General features: G+C 37.4%; 1 protein-coding gene across 3 annotated transcripts in view; it reads left to right on the top strand.

Annotated features, from left to right (window-relative positions):
- The first annotated feature begins 646 nt into the window (after nt 1–646).
- Nucleotides 647–20485, top strand: part of CCDC112 (coiled-coil domain containing 112) — a 30819-nt gene continuing 10980 nt past the window's right edge. For 2 of the 3 annotated variants that reach the window (XM_033853093.2, XM_019940846.3), the window contains exons 1-3: nt 647–952; nt 14097–14218; nt 17832–17953. In XM_033853093.2, the coding sequence (XP_033708984.1) occupies nt 836–952; nt 14097–14218; nt 17832–17953 (361 nt within the window). In that variant the 5' untranslated portion in view covers nt 647–835. The remainder of the gene's footprint in view (nt 953–14096; nt 14219–17831; nt 17954–20485) is intronic. The other variant, XM_019940847.3, reaches the window with a different exon arrangement.

The raw sequence follows: 20485 nt of genomic DNA, 5'->3' as shown, positions 1-20485 counted from the left end.
AGGTCTGGCATATAGTAGCAGCTGGATATTGATTGAATTAATGAATCGATGAATGGATGAATACGTTCCTTTAAAGGAGGAAAACGCAGTGCATCCACAAATCAGCTGAATTGCCACTGGTTGCCAGTGCCTTGACTGCAGGAGTCATCTCTGGCTTTTCCCCACCTTCCCAACACTGTATCTTTGGAGTCTCTCTTCTAAATGGCCAAGTCCTAGGAGTGTGACATCCCTGCGTCTGATATCTGATAGTGTAGGGCATGCTGTGTTTTGTTTGAAAATGTGAAATATATTGTTCAGGCTCATCAATAATGTTTTTTAATTTAGACTCAGTTTCACCAGAACTTAGTAGAAACCTAGAAAGAAGTTCTATTATGTAAAGTATCTCTCTCTATGGATATATAGATATCTATGTATATCATATATCTATATATAACACGAATAAATTTAAGTAGGACAGTGAAAAACAATGAATTTTCCCGGTGGTTAGGGGACAGGGGCCGGGGAGAAAGACTTTTTGCCAAATAAAGAGTAGATAACGTGCACTGTAATAAAACTGCGCCGCAGAGCACAGCGAAGCCGAGCCCGCCACCCGTCCGCGCTCCGGCCCGCGCTCGGGCCCCGCCCTGATCCCGACCCCGCCCCGCCTTGCACCGCGGCCCACCTCCGCCCCGCACTCCCGCCCCGCCCTGCGCTCCGGCCCCGCCCCACATCTCGGCAGCGTTCTCCCTGCCGGGGGAGCCCTGCCGCCCCGGCAGAGCCAGAATCTCCCCACGCCCGAACCCCTCCACCCGAGGCCTGGGGGGCCGCAGCGCACCGAGCGGCTCGGCGCGGAAAGATGGCCGCCCTGACGACGGTCGTGGTGGCGGCGGCGGCCACAGCTGTAGCGGGGGCTGTGGCCGGGGCGGGCGCGGCCACCGGGACCCGCGTGGGAGCAACGCCTGTGCCGCAACAGGTAAATGGAGGAGGCAGACGTGGGCTGGGAGGCTGCAGGCGCCAGAGGCTGGACGGGGCCCCAGGCTGAACAGGTGTGCTCTGCAGCGCGGCCCCGGGAGGCGGGAGGCGCGGTGTTAGCCTCCCTTTGCTCGGGGCCTGGCGCACGCCAGCGTTTCGCTTTGTTCGCTTGTGCGTTTAACTGCTTTTACGGAGCCGCCTCTCTTGAGGTTTTGGAGTGGAGGAAGATCTGGGTGGAAACGCTGGCTCTGCCTCTTCCTAGCGTGTGATAGGAACATATTTAACCTCTCGGTGACTCAGTTTCTAATCTAAACGTTGGGACTGATAATATGCAGCTTCTCGAGCCGTGCACATTGTCTGGGAAGCCCCTGGTACAATGCTTGGTTGGAGAGAGATTCAGTGCCCAGTGACTGGTGGCTGCTGTATTATTGTATCAGCGCTGGGAACACAAGGAGGAGTCAAACATGGGATGGTCTGAGGCTGATGTGTTTCCAGAGATCTTCTCAGGACCCGTTTCTCTGCAGTGAGGACCAGAGGATCCCCCAAGGAGAATTGTTGGATCCAGTTGCTCAGGTCAAAGAGCACCTCTCCTTCTCTCACAGCCCACACCCCAGAGCATGGGCAGTTCCTGTCTGTTATACCTTCGGAATAAGTCCAGAATCCCACTCTTCTCACCATCTCACATGGTGGTCCACACCATCATTTCTCCCCCAGCAGAAATACTTTCCTAGTTGGTTTCTATTCTTCCACTCTTGCCTTCCTCAAGTTTTATCAACAGTCAGGTGATTGAGTCCAGTAATGACACTTGTCTGCTCAGATCCCTCAGAGTAAAAACAAACGTTTTTACCGTGGTCCACAGGGCCTCTGAGCTGCCCCTACCACCTCCCTGTCACCTCATCCCCAGTCCCCTGCTCTGAGTCGGCTGCAGCCATACTGGCTTCCTGGTGGTCCTTCAGACAGGTGGAGCACACTCCTCTCTCAGGATTTTTGCAGTTGCTGTTCCCTCTGCTTGGAATCTCTTTCCTCATGGTCTCATGGCCAACACCATCACCGCCTTCAGATATCTTTGTTCAAATGCCATCAGCTCAGTGATTCTTTCCTTGACCTCCCCTTACTGAGTCCCCCTACCCAGCACACCCTGTTGTCTTTTCTGGTTTTGTTTTTCTCCATAGCACTTATTACCATATAATATATTACATATTTTATGCTTACTCTTAAATTTTTCTCCACCCTGCCTGGGAATGTAAACCCTGCCCTCTATGAGGGAAGAAACTTTTGGAAGTTTATTCACTATTGTATTCCCAGTACCAAAAGCTGTGCCTCTTTAGTCCAGGAACATAGTAGATGCTCATTAAATATTTGTGGATTAGTCCAAACCTGAAAGAAGGCTGTTATGAGCTGAGGACAGCTTCTATCATTTTCTTCCTCTAAGGAAATACAGTGTCTTTACCTGTTTCAAGAAATTCCACCTCAGACAAATTTTCTCACACATCCTCTGTATTTCTTTTTATTATTCTAACTCTGGCCCAAATGTCTCAGGAATAAAATATAAAATACAGAAAAATACATAATAGATATATAATTTTTTCAGATATATTTAAAATACTTTTAAAATCTTTTTTAAAATGTATGGCCCTAGTGTTTTAGTCCTCTTGGTGGCTCTCTCTGGCTTACTTTAGTTGAAAATGATTTGTTCTCCAAATTCTTATAACCATTTTAACCTCCTGGTTTGCATTTCTCACAAGTTGGCTAATACTGTTATTGATGCACACTCTTGCCGACTACAGTGATTCTCAGAGGTTTGCCTGCCTTGGTGTTGGACCAGAATCACCTGTGGAGCTGTTTCAACTGTGACATCGGTTTCTCACATTCAGCAATGTCTGGAGACAGTTTTGGTTGTCACAGCTGCAGGGGGACTGTGGGGTGTTTGTGTGTGCTCCTAGCATCTAGTGGGTACAGGCCAAAGGACAGCTCCCCCAAAACAAAAAATTACCTGGTCAAAAATATCAGTAGTGTTGAGGTTGAGACACCCTGCTTTATACCCTCTCACCAGTTTAGGGAAGGCAGAGCCTCATGACTGACAGTCACAGCGGTAGTAAGGTAGAATTTCTCAAGGGTGTTTGGGTTTAAAAAAAAAAAACAATTAGAATCTCTACTGTACCATACTGTGCTTTTTGAGGAGTTTAACTATGTGTTATCCCTCTGTGTATTCCCCCCAACATACCACATACACATACACACAGACACACACACATACACACTATACACTCAAATTCTACATCCTAGCACTGAACTTGGATATTTGTCATAGGATTTCATGAATGAGTATTCCTATTGACTCTAACGGTGAAACCAACTAATGTTTTCCTGAGAAGAGATAATTTTCCTCATGATATTAGAGATGTCTGCCAAAATATCTAAAGTTCCTATAGTAGCCTGCTAGGGCTTCCATAACAAAATGCCACAGACTGAATGGCTTAAATGACAGAAGTTTACTTTTTTACCATTTTGCAGGCTGGGAAGTCCAAGATCAAGGTGCTGTCAGGGTTAGTTTCTGGCTTGTAGACAGTCACCATCGTGCTGTGTCCTCACATGTGCATATGCAGAGAGAGAGAGTTTTCTGGTGTCTCTTCCTCTTTTTTTTTTTTTTTTTTTTGTGGTACGCGGGCCCCTCACTGTTGTGGCCTCTCCCGTGTGGAGCACAGGCTTCGGACGCGCAGGCTCAGCGGCCATGGCTCACAGGCCCAGTCACTCCGCGGCATGTGGGATCCTCCCGGACTGGGGCACGAACCCGCGTCCCCTGCATCGGCAGGCAGACTCTCAACCACTACGCCACCAGGGAAGCCCTCTTCCTGTTTTTATAAGGACATCAGTCCTAATGGATTAGGACTCTATCCTTATGATCCCATTTAACCTTAATTACTTCCTCCAAATCTAGGGCTTCAACCGTGAATTTGGGGGGTGATAATTCAGTCCGTAACTGTTTCCTTAAATTATTTTGGAAAAATTATCTTTGAAGTTTTAGAACTATTTTATATTGTGTTTTATTTTACAACCTCCATAGAGTGTGGAATCCCATAAATTTCTCATTCATTTTGGAAAGAAATAATGTACCCTATCTATGTACTTTAATACTTGTATATTATTTGTTCATAATTCTCCTCAGCCATTGCCTTTCAAGGCCGAAGACCATGAATCTCTTGATTGTCCTCTCAGATGCCCTTTCCCTCTTGATCTTTCCAGCAGCTGAATTATAACTTTTTTGAAGTATCTCTAGCAGTATCACCTAGTGTACATTCTGGTTTTGTACCAAGATAGAACTGTGTCTTCTGTTTGATTTGTTTCTAATGACCTTCCTGTGATGACTTGTATTTTATGGCATTTGGCTGCCTGGAGTGGTCCTTCAGTAATAAGCACATTACTTTTCTGACTTTAAATTATTACTCAAAATGGATTTCCTCTAGAAGATCACACACATGAATAGGGCTGTGTGTGTGTGGTTAGAGTGCAGAATCCCCCTCCCCCCTCAAGGATAGTCACATCCTAATCCCCAGCACCTGTGAATATGTGACCTTACATGATTAAAGGAACTTTGCAGATATGATTAAATTGAGGATCTTTAGATGGGGAGTTTAACTGGGTGGGCCGATATATTCACAAAGGTCCTTGTAAGAGGGAAGCAGGAGGATCAGAACCAGTAGGAGAGGTAACAGTGGAAGCAAGAGGGTGAAGTTATGTGAGGAAGGGGCCATGAGCCAAGGAATAAAAGTGGCCTCTAAAAGCTGAAAAAAAGGTAAGGAAGTAATAGATTCTCCTCTGAATCTCCAGGAAGAACACAGTCCTGCCAACACCTTAATTTTAGACTTGACCTCCAGAATTGTAAGAGAATAAATTTGTGTTGTTAAGTTTGTGGTAAACAAATCTTTGGTAAATTTGTTATAGTAGTGATAGGAAATGAATGCAACCAGAGAAGGCCTAAGAAGGCCTGAGCTCTCACCTTTGGCTGGTCTTGAAACTCTGTGCAACAGGAAGTGAAGGCTAAAGTAGAGTTTTAGACTGCTTGCCCGAGTACTGATGGCATGCTCCAGCATGTACTTAGACCACCTCAGCAAAGACTGGGGACTTAATTTGTTCAAGACATCTAAGAAAATCTTTGACCAACCAATTGTTGACGGACAACTAAGCTAACAAAACAGGGATTTCAGTGCCACACAAACAAAGAATACAGACTTTACCGAATTGGTTCAGAAAAATGACTAAACAAACAGTGACAACAACAAACCTTGGAGAGGGGAAAGAATCTCATTTTCAGAGTTGCCACATTATATTATTTAAAGTGTTGAGTATTTGACAGACAAATTATGAGATGTGCAAAGAAACAAGAAAGTATGGTCCACACACAGAAGAATTAAAAAAAAAATAGAACAGTAAAAAGAAACTGTCCCTTAAGATGACCAAATGTTGGACATAATAGACAAAGACTTTAAATCATCTACTTTAAATATGTTCAAAAATCTAAAGGAAACCATTTCTAAAGAAATAAAACAAACTATGAGAATGGTGTCTCACCAAATAGAAAATATCTATAAAGAGAAAAATTATAATAAAAGAATCAAATAGAAATTTTGGAGTTAAAAAATACAAGAACTCAATTCACTAGAGGGGCTCAACACTAGATTTGAGCTGGCAGAAGATAGGTCAGTTCAGATTATCCAGACTGAGGAACAGAAAGAAAAAAAGAATGAAGAAAAATGAACAGAGCCTTAGAGACCTGTGAGATACCATCAAGTGTCACAGCTAATGAGAGTCCCAGAAGGAGAGGAAAGAGAAAACGGGGGAAAAGAATATTTGAAGAAATGATGGGTGAAATATGAATCTGCACATTGTTGGAACTCAGTGAACTCCAAGTAGAATAAACTCAAAGAGATCCATACCTAGACATGTCATAATCAAACTGTAGAAAAGACAAAGACAAAAAGAAAATCTTGAAAGCACCAACAGAGAAGCAACTCAACACATACAAGCGATCCTCAGTAAAAACTGGTTTCTCAACAGAAACCTTGGACTCCAAAGGCATGGAGTGATAGACATAGTCAAAATGCTGAAAGAAAAGGACTCTCAACCAAGAATTCTGTGTCCAGAAAAGTAATTGTCTAAAAATGAAGGAGACTACATCAAACTAAAAAGATTCTGCACAGCAAAGGGAACATCAACAAAATGAAAAGCCAACCTACTGACGAGAGAAAACATTTGCAAGTCATATGAGGAGTTAATATCCAAAGTATATACTTGTACAACTCAATAGCAAAAAAAAAAAAAAAATCAGATTGGAAAATGGGCAAAGGAACTGAATAGGCATTTTCCTCAAGAAGACATACAGATGACCAACAGGTACATGAAAAGATGCTCAGCATCATTAATCATCAGGGAAATGCAAATCAAAACTGCACATTTTAGAATAGCTGTTATCAAAGGGACAAGAAATAACAAGTATTGGTGAGGATGTGGAGAAAAGTGAACCCTTGTGCACTGTTGGTAGGGATATAAATTGGTTTAGCCTCTCTGGAAAACAGTATGGGGGTTCCTCAAATAATTAAAAATAGAACTACGATATGATCCAGCAATTCCGATTCTGGGTATTTATCTGAAGGAAATGAAAACACTAACTTGAAAAGATACATGCACCCCAGTGTTCACTGTAGCATTATTTACAATAGCCAAGAAATGGAAGCAACCTATGACCACTAATGATGAATGGATAAAGAAAATATGATACACACACACACCACTGGAATACTATTCAACCATAAAAAGAAGGAAATCTTGCCATTTACAAAAATGTGGATGGACCTTGAGGACATTATGTCAAGTGAAATAAGTCAGACAGAGAAAGACAAATACCATATGATCTCACTTAAATGTGGAATCTAAAAAAAAAAAATTAAACTCATAGGTACAAAGAACAGGTTGGTGGTTGTCAGAGGCAGGGGATAGGGGCTGGGCAAAATGGATAAAGGTAGTCAAAAGGTACAAACTTAGTTATAAAATAAATAAGTCCTGGGGATGTAATGTACATCATGGTGACTAGTTAACAGTAATTGTTAAGAGAGTAGATATAAAAAGTTCTCATCACAAGAAAAACAATTTGTAACTCTGGTAATGGATGCTAACTAGACTTGTGGTGAGCATTTTGCAATATATACAAATATTGAATCATATTGTACATCTGAAACTAATATAATGTTATATGTCAATTATATCTCAATTTAAATATCAAAGGAGATTGGAATTCAAAGGGAGCTTGGAGTTTATCCAATAAAATATTTTCATAAAAATAACTTTAAAAATAAAGTTGAGACTTAAAGATATTAAATAATTTGCCTCGATTTCTGTTATTAGATATACATCTCAATAGGGGCTCTGTTTCCAGCATAGTGTTTCTGCCAATGAAACATGCTAACTCAAGCTCTAAGTGAGTTGATTTGTTAAAAATATAGATAGTTTTATCCCTTACAGCCTAGTAAAACCCAAAGACTTTATTGTTTGCCAAGTTATTTTTCATAAAAAACATATAAAATGGAAACCTAGGTTACAAAATTTGCTGCCACTAATTATAAGGACATCTTCACTCTATTGTCCCCAAAATATAATGGCAGTAAAATATAATGGATAATGGTAGACTATGGAAAATTGAAAACATATATGCACAGGTCCTCTATTGGCTCCCATGTAAATTCTCCTAGAAGTCCGCATCCCTGGAATTCACATAACTAGAACAAGTAAGTGCACTTGACCCTTAAACAGCACGAGGGTTAGAGGCACCAACCCCTGCATAGTCAGAAATCTGTGTATAGCTTTTGACGCCTCAAAAACCTAACTACTAATAGCCTACTGTTGATCTTTTGGTCAGTTAACACATATTTTGTTATACTGTATTGTATACAGTCATATAATTTGACTGTATTATATACAGTCATATAATGACTGTATATAGTTATTATACTGTTGTTACAGTATACATACTGTTGTATACTGTTGTATACATTGTTACAATTAAATAGGCTAGAAAAAGTAAAATGTTACTAAGAGAATCATAAGGAGGCAAAAACACATGAACAGTACTGTACTGTCCTTATCGATACTGTAAGTTTACATGATTTGTTTATAAGATGAATTGCCAGTCAGTATCTACATCAGTATTGTCTTATACAAAACACTATAGATGTTGTATGTATTACTAACACTAGACATCAAAAATGAAAACATAATGTGAAGAAGAAATTCATATTTATTTACAAATATAATGGTCCATGCACTGATAATGAAGAGCAGCAATATGATTGCTTTATGGTAGCCTAATATAGTCGATACGTTTGCTTCACAATAGCCTAGCCTATACACCAGTGAATGAATCATTATAAAATTTTTATGGCATACAATATTATCATCATATTCATAATGTAACATTGGGAACATTGTTCCATTTTTTTCAAAAACCACTTACCTGTGATGTTAGGCTGCTAGGCACTTTCTCCAATTAAGAGAGAGAAAAGCATACTGTACGGTAATGTAATTCTTTGAAAGCAAAGTTATAAAACAGTAAGAAAACTAACGCATTATTAATTTTATATGACTGTCACTCACCTTATGCCTATGTCAGGATAGACTAGTATCTACATATATTTCATGCATTCATGACATACCTTTTTCTTAATTTTTTTGATATTTCTAGGCTGTGTGATTCGTCTGTTTTTTTCAAATTGTCACAAATCTCCAAAATTTTTTCCAGTATATTTATTGGAAAAAATCTGTGTATAAGTGCACCTGCTTCAAATCTGTATTTTTCAAGGGTCAACTGTATAGTACTTCTCAGAATTGGAGCATATTTTCCTCAGCTAAACATAATTTCCCCATATGATCAAGATTATATTATACTTGTAAGCTAATGAACAAATTTTTAAAAATTGTATTCTCTACACACATTTCTCAAGTACAATGTAAAAATCTTTAGTGAAAAAAATGGAGAAATTTAGACAATCCCAGATTTTAAAAAACTGAGAGGATTCATTGCCAGCATATCTGCCCTACAAGGAATACTAAAGGAAGTCCTTCGAGCAAAAGTAAAAAGATACTAGGTAATAATTCAAATCCAAGTGAAGAATAATATCGATAAAGAGTACTGGTAAAGGTAAATATAGAGGTAAATATAAAAGTCAGTATAATGTAAAGGTATATAATAATAAAGGTAATGTATGATAATATATTATTATAATAAAGGTACATATAAATATATTTGTAATATATAATAATAAAGACAAATGTAGAGGTAAATATAAATGTCAGGGGTTTTTTTGTTGATAACAAATTTCTTTCATAAAATAGAGAAGGGAACACTTCTCAACTCATTCTATAAGGCCATTGTTACCTTGATACCAAAATTAGACATCACAAGAAAGAAAATAACAGATCAGTATCTCTTATGCATACAAATGCAAAGATTCTCAACAAAACCCTATCAAGCCAAACCTAACAACATAGGGGAGGATTTTACACCATGATTAGTTGGGATTTATTCCAGGTATATGAAAATCAATCAACATAATAGAACATACTAATAGAATAAAGGACAAAAACCATATAATCATCTCAATAGATGCAGAAACAGCAACTGAAAAAATCCAGCACTCTTTCATGATAAAAATATTCGACAAGTTAGCAATAGAAGGAAACTCCTCTGCCTGTTAAAGGCATCTATGAAACACCAACCTCTAACATAATACTTAATGACAAAAGATTGAAGACTTCCCATAAGATCAGGAATAAGACAAGAATATCCACTCTCACCACTTTATTCACTGGAGATTCTAGCCAGGCAACTAGGCAAGAAAAACAAAAAGCATTCAGATTGGAAAAGAAGAAATAAAACTATCCTTATTTGCAGATGACATGATCTTGTATATAAAAAGTCCTAACTAATCCTCCAAAAAAACTATTAGAGCTAATAAACAAGTTCAGCTGTTTGCAGGAACTTGCAGGAAACAAGAGCAATGTACAAAAATCAGTTGTACTTCTATACAGTAGTAATGGACCATTCAAAAATGAAATTAAGAAAATAGTGCCATTTTGGAGTATTACTCAGCAATAAAAAAGAATGAAATATTGCCATTTGCAGCAACACAGATGGACCTAGAGATTATCATACTGAGTGAAGTAAGTCAGACAGAGAAAGACAAATAGTATATGATATCGCTTATATGCGGAATCTAAAAAATAATACAGATCAAGTTTTACAAGACAGAAACAGACTCACAGAAAAAACAAAAACAACAAAAAAAGTATGGTTACCAAAGGGGAAAGAGGGGGAGCAGGGATAAATTAGGAGTATGGGGTTAATGGATACATACCACTATATATAAAATAGATAAAGAACAGAGATTTACTATATAGCACAGGGAACTATATTCAATATCTTATAATAACCTATAATTGAAAAGAATCTGAAAAAAATGTAAGAATCATTTTGCTGTACATCTAAACTAACACAATACTGTAAATCAACTATACTTCAATTAAAAAATTTAATATTCCATAGTATAACGAAGAATAAAATACATAGGAATGAATTTAGCAAAAGAAGTGCAACACGTTTAAGTTTTTGAAACATATGTTTCGAAAACTCAGAAACATCATTGAGAGAAATTAAAGAAAACCTACCTAAACGAACATTTTGTGTTCATGAATATGAAGACTTAATATTCGTGAGATGGCAGTACTCCCTAAATTGATTTACAGATTCAATGCAATCCCTATCGGAATCTCAGCTGTCTTTTTTTGTTTTTTTTTTGTTGCAGAAACTGTCAATCTGATCCTAAAATTCATATGGTAAATTCAAGGGACCCAAAATAGTCAAAACAATCTTGAAAAAGAACAAAGTTGGAGAACTCCCACTTCTTAATTTCAGAATTTACTGTGAAGCTACAGTAATCAAACAGTATGGTACTGGCACAAGGATAGACATACCAGTGAGAGTTAAGAGTAAACCCTTACATTTGTGGGCAATTGATTTTCAACAAGGGTGCTAATATAGTTCAATAAGGAAAGAATAGTCTTTTCAACAGATGGTGTATTCACATAAAAAAGAGTGAAGTTGGACTTCTCTCACACACCACATATAAAAATTAACTCAAAATGGATTAGAAACCTAAATCTGAGAGATAAAACTGTAAAACTCTTAGAAGAAAACTTAGATGTAAGTCCTCATAACCTTTAATTAGGTAATGGTGTCTTCTATATGACATCTAATGCACAAGCAGCTGAAGATAAAATAAATTGGACCAGCAAAATTTAAAACTCTGTGCTTCAAATGACATTATCAAGAAGGTGAAAAGACAGCTCAGAGAATGGGAGAAAATATTTACAAATCATATTTTGATAAGGACATATCTAAAATATATAAATAACTCTTACAACTCAAAAATAAAAACACAACCCAATTTTAAATATAGGGAAGGAGATAAATAGATACTTCTCCAAAGAAATAGCCAATAAGTACATGGGAAGATGCTCAGTATCATTAGTCATTATGGACTAACGAAAAACCACTGTGAGATACCATTTCACATCTATTAGGATGACTGTAATAAAAAAAGATAGACAATAACAAGTATCGGTGAGGATGTGAAGAAACTGGAACCCCCATTGGTGGCTGGTGGAAATGTAAAATGGTGCAGCCAGTGTGGAAAACAGTTTGGCACTTTTTCGAAACCTTTGTGCTTCAAAAGACATTATCAGGGAAGTGAAAAGGCAACTCAGAATTGGTGAAAATATTTGCAGATCATTTATCTGATAAGGGACTTATAAGAAGGCTCACAGCTTAAAAAAAAAAAACACGAAATTTTTAAATGGGAAAGTAAAAACGAGTTACCTATGATTCAGAAATTCCACTGCTAGGTATATACCCAAGAAAATTGAAAACATATGTTCATACTTAAACTTGTACACAAGTGTTCTTAGTAGCATTATTCATATTGACCAAATAGTGAAAGTAATCCCATTGTCCATTAACTGATGAGTAGATAAACAAAATATGCTAGATCTGTATGGAATATGACTTAGCCATAAAAAGGAATGAAGTACAGATTCATGGTACAACGTGGATGAATCTTAAAAAACATTATACTAGGGACTTCCCTGGTGGCTCAGTGGTTGAGAGTCTGCCTGCCAACGCAGGGGACACGGGTTCAATCCCTGGTCCAGGAAGATCGCACATGCCATGGAGCAGCTAAGCCTGTGCGTTGCAACTACTGAGCCTGCGCTCTAGAGCCTGCGAGCCACAACTACTGAAGCCCACGTGCCTAGAGCCCGTGCTCCGCAACAAGAGAAGCCACCGCGATGAGAAACCCGTGCACCGCAACAAAGAGTAGCCCCTGCTCACCACAACTAGAGAAAGGCCGAGCAGCAACAACAACCCAACGCAGCCAAAAAAAAAAAAAAATACATTAAATAAATTAAAAAAAAATTTACTAAGTGAAAGAAACCAGACAGAACAGGTTGCGTGTTGTATGATCCTGTTTATATTAATTGTCTAGAATAGGCAAATCCAGAGTTGGAAAATAGATTAATGGCTGCCTAGGGGTATGGGGAGTGACTGCTTAATAAGTACAGGGTTTCTTTTTGGTTATGATGGAAATATTCTGGTACTAGATACTGTTGATAGTTGCACGCCTTTGTGAATATACTAAAAACCACTGAATTGTAAACTTTATGTATACATTTTATGGTATGTGGATTATATCCCAATTTTAGAAGTATTTCCTAAATTCATTACTTTATTCTTGCTTGCTTCTCAAAATTTAAAGGCTTGTTTCCTTTTTTCTTTTTCTCCCACATCCAGGCTGTCAGCAATTCCTCTTGGTTATACCTCCCAGATATATTTAGTCTTCTTACTTTTAATCTTCACCGTCACCCTGGTAGCCCTGAACACCATCTTTCCTTGTCTGTGTTGCTGTGTCACCTGCCTCATAGATTCTCCTGCTTCCAGTCTTTCCTCACCTCCTCCTCCACCTTCCATCAATTTATTCTCCAAAAAATTAGCCAGAAGGATTTCCTTTAAAAATTAAGTGTATATGGGCTTCCCTGGTGGCGCAGTGGTTGAGAGTCCGCCTGCCGATGCAGGGGACACGGGTTCATGCCCCGGTCCAGGAGGATCCCACATGCCACGGAGTGGCTAGGCCCGTGAGCCTGCGCGTCCGGAGCCTGTGCTCCGCAACGGGAGAGGCCACAACAGTGAGAGGCCTGCGTACCGCAAAAAAAAAAAAAAAAAAAAAATTAAGTGTATCGTGGCATTCTCCTACTCTAAACCCTTCAGTAAAATCGAGACTCCCCTAGTGACTTAAAATGCTGGAGTGATGTGCCACTTGCCTACCTCTGTATCCTCATCTCCTACTTTACTCTGCACTTTACTAATCTCGTGTCACAGTTGCCTTTTCTCTGCTTTAACTAGCCAAGGTTTTTCCTGCTCTAGGGCTTTTGCACGTGCTAGTCCCTCTGCCTGGCACACCTTTCCCTATAGTTTTTGGCATGGCTGGCTCCATTCTTCCTTAAACATCATCCCCTCAAATAGACCTTCTGTGGCCATTCTAGCTGAAAAAAAATAAAATAAAAAAAAATAGTGCTTTGCCCCATTATTTTCATCTCAACATTTTTTATTTCCTTAATAGCACTTACCATGTTTTTGTTTTTAATTTATTGCTTTTTTACTCTTTTCTTTTTAAGTCTGTTCCCCTCACTAGACTTTAAGTCAAGCGCCATATTATCATGGGCTATCATTGTTTCCCTAGTGTCTAGTGCAGCACCTGTCACATCATAAGTGTTCAATACATATTGGTAAATGACTGATTGAATGAAAGAATTAGATCTTTTTCTGAAAATCCCTGAAGACTTTACATATCTTACTTACTAATTTAGCATTTTAAGATAGATATTCCTTCTTCCACAAAATGTATTTTTAAAAATTAAATAAGATTGGCCCCCAAATTATCCCCTGAGAAACTCCATCATTGATGTTTTTTCTCCGAAAAAAATTCCACCTTCATCTCCTACCATTTTTATTATTGAGGATAAATTTATTTTTGTTTTCTATTCAGAGTGATGGCTGTTTTGGTACTTCAGGTGCAATTCGTCCTTTTCAGCTTCAAAACTGGAAGCAGAAAGTTAGTCGGACTAAGAAAGCAGAATTCATACGTACAGCAGAAAAATTTAAAAATCAGTAAGTATAAAAACATTATCTTCAAATAATATTACTAGCCATTTTATGGTGAACAGCATAAAAATTCTACTCCACCCTATCCAGTCCCACACTAAGTTATGAAATTCTAGTCACTAGTCTTTCAGATGTAAAACAAGAGAAAGGTGAGAAGTGTGAAATAGACAAATGATAATAAGCTATTTAGTATAAAGTTAATTTTAAGTATAGTTATTTAAATTTTATTTATTTATTTTTACCATTTTGAGACAGTGTATATCAACAAAAACAAAAGTTATTTCTTTAGATCACATATATCAAGTAACAGATTACATACATTTTTACTTACCTAGGTGAGCACTCAGTAAATCTTTTTGAGTGAATGAATAATTTTAATGAAACGTCTGTGCTGTACCCTTGAGGTTTTTTTATTGGCCTTTTCATTGGTTTCCCTTCCTTGGTCTCTGCCCTTTCAGATCCATCCTGCACATTATGACTAGAATGATTGAGAAGTTGGCATTTATTTTAAGTTTTAGTGTATATGTATTTTTAAAATAACCAGTGATATTTACTCAGTGTTTAACATTATCAGTAGCACCATATGATATGATGAATATCATGAGTAAAGATAAAAGAATTAGTATTCAGAACACCCAACCCTATCCTATAGTTGGAGGCTTTGTACAAACACTGCTCTGAATTTATACAATATCAGTTTGCTAAGGAACCAAGAGAAAAGGAGTCATTTGTAAGAAATAGTCTCTGGACCAGAATTAGTGGCAGTTGGGTCTGTTTAGAAATTCTACCAATAAAAAGTGTACTGTTCGAATTTTGAAAAGTTAGACCGTACTGTAATCTTGTGAGATTGAATTCTCACTGTATTTGTATAATTCTTATATTTTTAATACTCAGAATTTGATAAAATACAATTTTTTTAAAATTTCCAAAATGCATTACCTTAGATAGAATTGGACTCTAGGTTAAGAATTCTGGTCATGTTTCTCTCTAGATAGGGTAATCCACCAGGCGGTTAATGTCCATATATATAGCAAACCAGTAGATTATGCCAGTATAGATAGATACCTTGTCTATCAGTATGTGTAGGTTTTGTAACTCTGATTAATCTTCCTTCATCTGTTGTAAGGTTTTAGAAAAACTCATTGAAAGAGTATTAGAAAAATCCATTGAAATTGAATCCAACAATTCTCATTGGATGCAAAGGAAAGAACACCATTTGTAATATAATTGTTTTATTTTCAGAATAGGTTATACATTCACATAATTCAAAAATCAGTTCATATCAAAGGGTCTACAGTGGAAGGTCTTTGTTTCAAACACTTCCGTTCCCCTCAGCTAGTAGTTTTAGTTTCTTATGTATCCTTCCAGAGATATTTTATGTACTTATAAGGAAATAAAAAGACATATTCAGATGGTTCCTTTTTTATATAAATGGTAGCATACTGTATACACTGTTCTGCATCTTGTTTTGTTTTTTTAACTTAAGAATATATCCTAGATACCAAGGAGTTATTGATTTTGTCAGGCATGATAATGGCATTATAATTATATATGTCAAGTATCCATAATCTGTAGAAATGCACACTGAAGTATGTTGGGGTGAAACTATATAATGTAGTAGATTTACTTTAGAATACTTAAGCAAAAAAGGAAGAGAAAAGATAAGAAAAGGTAGCTGAACCAAGAAGGAAAAAGGTAAAATTGTTGAGTGAATCAGAGTGATATGAGGTATATATTGTATGAAGCTATCTGAGGGGAGTCAGTTTACCATTCTCTACTTTTGGGTATATCTAACATCTTTGTATAAAACCTTTGTTAAAAAAGAGTGTATCTTGGAGATCTTTTCTTATCAGTACATAGAACACGGTACTACTGCATTGTATTCCACTGTAGGAGTGTACCATCATTTAGTTAACCTGCCCCCTAGTGATAGACATTTAGGTTATAGTAAATCTTATGTTATAGCAAATAATGCTGAATTAATTGCAGTTTCCACATAGGTTCACATTATTTTGCACATGTGTGAGTGTATCTTTAGGAACAATTCCTAGAAGTAGAAATGCTGGGTCAAAGGTATATGAATTTGCAAATGTGATGAATATTGCTAAATTGTCCTCCATAGGCAATTTACGATTTCACCAACAATATATGAGAGGACCCATTTCATCACAGTTTTATCATCAGAATATATTATTTAAAGTTGTGATTTTTTTCTCTAGTCTGATAGGTATACAGTGTTACCATGGTATAGTTTTAATATTCATTTCTCATATTATGAGTGAGGTTGAACACCTTTTCACATGTTTGGCAATTTGTCTCCATTATTACATTTTGAATGTCTTTATAGGTTAATATTTCTAATCCAGGAATATCAAAACATACTTACTGTCGTCGCATATCCTGTGTCCATGACAAACATTTCTATTTGATCATAGTAACTTCCCCCACTCCAACCAGAGACTAGATGGGCTGGAGTCCTCAGTGCAGGACTCCAGTAGCTACCCTCAATCTGTTAGAGTTGACCTGCAGACTGACATCTATTTGACGTCTCTGTTCTACCCCTTCCTTCCTTTCCCAACATACGTGCAAGTTATGACCTCTTCAGCCTTTGGGGCAGCCAGGTAGGGCCTGTGACATTCTCATCTGTTTACCCCAGTATGCCTTATGGATATTAAATTTTTCTCTATGTGTGGCAAGTGAAAAAAATTGGGAAACTCTACCTTAGATAGTTGCCCCTCGGGTTATATGAAATTAAGTCAGTGGCCAGAGATACTCCACCACTCATTAAATTCAGGATTAGTGGAGAAGTCATGTTAATTTCCACCTTGTGGGAGAAAGAAAACAGGCCTTGAGAAAGTAAATTTCTGTGTCCAACTAAAAAAAGTTTCTTGATGGTAATTGTCTTGTTTTACCCCGGGGTTCAAGCTAACATTAAAAGTCCTACCTACCAATAGGTAGATGGACTAAAGCCAAGGAGCAAGGATGAGACGAAGGAAGCTTTGAAGTAAATGTAGACAGTATCCCTTAAATATACGAAAATTCCTAGATTGTTTGCCTTTTGAAGTTTTAGTTTTACTAATATTAATAACTTGCGTTTCCATAGTGCATTTTACTGTATAAAGATTCCTCACATATATTATCTCATACAATATTAATCACAGCCCTGTTGGGTAGTGGTGAGTTGTTATTATTCACTTTTTATTGATGAGGATGTTCATGCCTGGAGAGGTTAAATGTCTTGGCTCATGCTACAAAGTTAACAGTATCTCCTAGTGAAAGCAGCCATCAGCAGTGGTGACAATTTTCAGCCCACGGTGAGATTGAGTTGGAATCAATAGCCAAAAGTTTATGTGTTTTCAAAGCAAGTCTATGATTAAATTTTCTTAAATTAACCTTTTGTAACTTAAGTAACAATTCAAATTACTGTTGATTTTAGTTGAACTTAACAGTTTTCTAACTACTATTTTGACTCCTTAGCCTTATTGATCCAAGTAATTATATTTTGAATCCTTAGATGAATTAATCCAAATATAAAGTACAGATTGTAAGTATCTTCATATTTTAAACAATTAAAAATATACTTAAATCATATTTACACTATTTGTTTCTTTCCCTAAAGAGTTATTAACATAGAAAAAGATAAACACAATCATTTCTACAACCAAAAAAGTGACTTCAGAATTGAACATAGTATGCTGGAAGAATTGGAAAATAAATTGATTAACAGCCGGAAAACAGACAGTAAGTTGAGTTCATGATGAACAAAACCTGAGATACAAAGTTATAGTTTTGCCCTGTGCTTTGTCTTTGTTCATTGACTGTGTTATTTTCTCTATCAAGGTACTTTCTAGCTGGTAATGAGTTTATCTTTTAGGGGTATGTATTTATTTTTTGGGGTCACTAGTTATTCTGACTGGATTGTTTTCTGTGTATATTTCTTTAATTTTAATAGGAAAAAGAGGGTTTTGTTTTCTGGTTGTCAAATCAATTAATGCTATTAAATTTTTTTAAAGTAAAGGGAAATTGATTCCTGGGCTGTCTGATCTTAGCTCATCACCACGATCTTACTGACTGAGCCCCGGACTAAGTAAGCATCAACAGATTCAGAGCCTGTACTTAGTGGTATGAAGTGGTCAAGTCACATAATTGCTTAAACTGGGGTTTACTTGTCTGTGATATAAAACCTACCATTTCTACCATAGTAGAGCTGTCTGTGCATCTGATGAAATCATATATAAGAAAGTGCCTTAGAGGTTGTACAATGAATATGTTCTGTTGTTTGTTATGAATATTAATCATTGTTAACAGTGTACTAAATGTTGGCCTTAAAAAAGAATTCTACAAGAATACTTTGTTTCCTTGTAGAGTAGATTTTATATGCTGCAAAGTCCTTATGTTATAATAATAAAAACATCTTAGCTTTGATTAAAGGAAAAATAATGGTTATCAACCCACTAAGCTTTATAAAATATTAAGACTTATTATATAGAGATTATACTGCTCATGGGACTCCCTTATAGTCAATTAAAAGAATATTTTAATAAGTTTTTCCTTTCAGAATGTAAGATTGCGCTATTTTAAAAAGTCATCTTTTCTGAGATAGTGGCAAGAATCATTCTCCCTCTTGTGTTGGAATGATAAGACCTAACATAAATGCCAAATTGCCAGTTCTCCTCTTTGATTCATAAAGGAATCTAAGCATCCCTTGTTTAATATTTCTTAATGTCCCTCAGTTCTTTTACAGACAACAGCAAGGCTGATCTTTCTCTCAGTCATGCCATTAAGTAGAGTGTCTCCATTCTGTGCATTTTAAATTATTTGATTTTCCCCCTTTTAAGGCAACTTTATTTATTTATTTATTTTTTTTCGCGGTACGTGGGCCTCTCACTCTTGTGGCCTCTCCCGCTGCGGAGCACAGGCTCCGGACACGCAGGCTCAGCGGCCATGGCTCACGGGCCCAGCCGCTCCACGGCATGTGGGATCTTTCCAGACCGGGGCACGAACCCGTGTGCCCTGGATCGGCAGGTGGACTCTCAACCACTGCGCCACCAGGGAAGCCCGGCAACTTTATTTTTATCATTTTATTTCTCTTCTACAATTTTGCCTCTCTTTATTCACACTTTGTGTTTATTTTATCTAGGAGAAAAAGGAATGCACTGTGTTAGTATAAGGATATAGAAATTTCCCCTTCACATATTACAGCTCAGGAGTACTAAATACATATTCCTTACATCAAGTATCATGCCACAATTTTAGCCTGAATTTATGTAATATTGTATTTGAATGGTTTGCCTGCAGTGCAGAATGTCAGTTCCAAATGAATTAATAAAAGATCATTTGCCCGGACTTCCCTGGTGGCGCAGTGGTTAAGAATCCGCCTGCCAATTCAGGGGACATGGGTTCGAGCCCTGGTCTGGGAAGATCCCACATGCCGCGGAGCAACTGAGCCCGTGTGCCACAACTACTGAGCCTGTGCTCTAGAGCCCACAAGCCACAACTACCGAAACCCACGCACAGCAAAGAAGACCCAACACAGCCAAAAAATAAATAAATAAATTGATTAATTAAAAAAATAAAAAGATCATTTGCCCTATAGCAGTATCACTGTAGCTGATCAAACTGTGGCAAAAATAAAACAACAAAAAACACTTTCCTGATTACTTTACTAGGGAAGTTTCTTGACCTAAAGTTTCAACAGTAAGACTCTGTAAAATACATTGGATAAAGTTTCTACTTTTATGGAACACTTGAATTTTAATAAAAAATAGAACAAGCCAAAGTCACACACACATATTTGAGGTTTGTTTTGAATATTAGCACTGGCTTCAGGCCTAAAGGTAAACTTTTTAAAAAATAATTGCTTTTAAGGACTTTTGAACAGAGCCTTTTGGTGCCTCATGTTCATTTGTAGAAAAGTTGCAAAAAAATAAGGGGGGTGCATAAGTAAAATACCCAAAGATGATAAAATATTACTATATATGAATATGTGTATGAATGTGAATATTTGACTTTAGCCTAATAATTTAAGTAAATATTAAACTTCAGAAAGAAAATATGAAAGAAGAACCCAGTCTTCCTGTTGCTGACACGGAACATCTGAAAATGGCTTTGAGACCCTCTTCTGTTCTTCAGGCTTTTATTGTGGGCCTAACACTTTACTTCAGACTGGTCCTTTGGCTGAGCTTGGCAACCTGTAGCATACATACCAGTAAATGGCACCTGAGACATCTCCTCAAGGCCATGACTGTGACACCAGTGGGTATCACCAGCCCC

The sequence above is a fragment of the Tursiops truncatus genome, chromosome 3 (genome assembly GCF_011762595.2).
Source record: "Tursiops truncatus isolate mTurTru1 chromosome 3, mTurTru1.mat.Y, whole genome shotgun sequence".
Classification (NCBI taxonomy): Eukaryota; Metazoa; Chordata; class Mammalia; order Artiodactyla; family Delphinidae; genus Tursiops; species Tursiops truncatus.
This window is presented reverse-complemented; position numbering and strand designations above follow the sequence as displayed.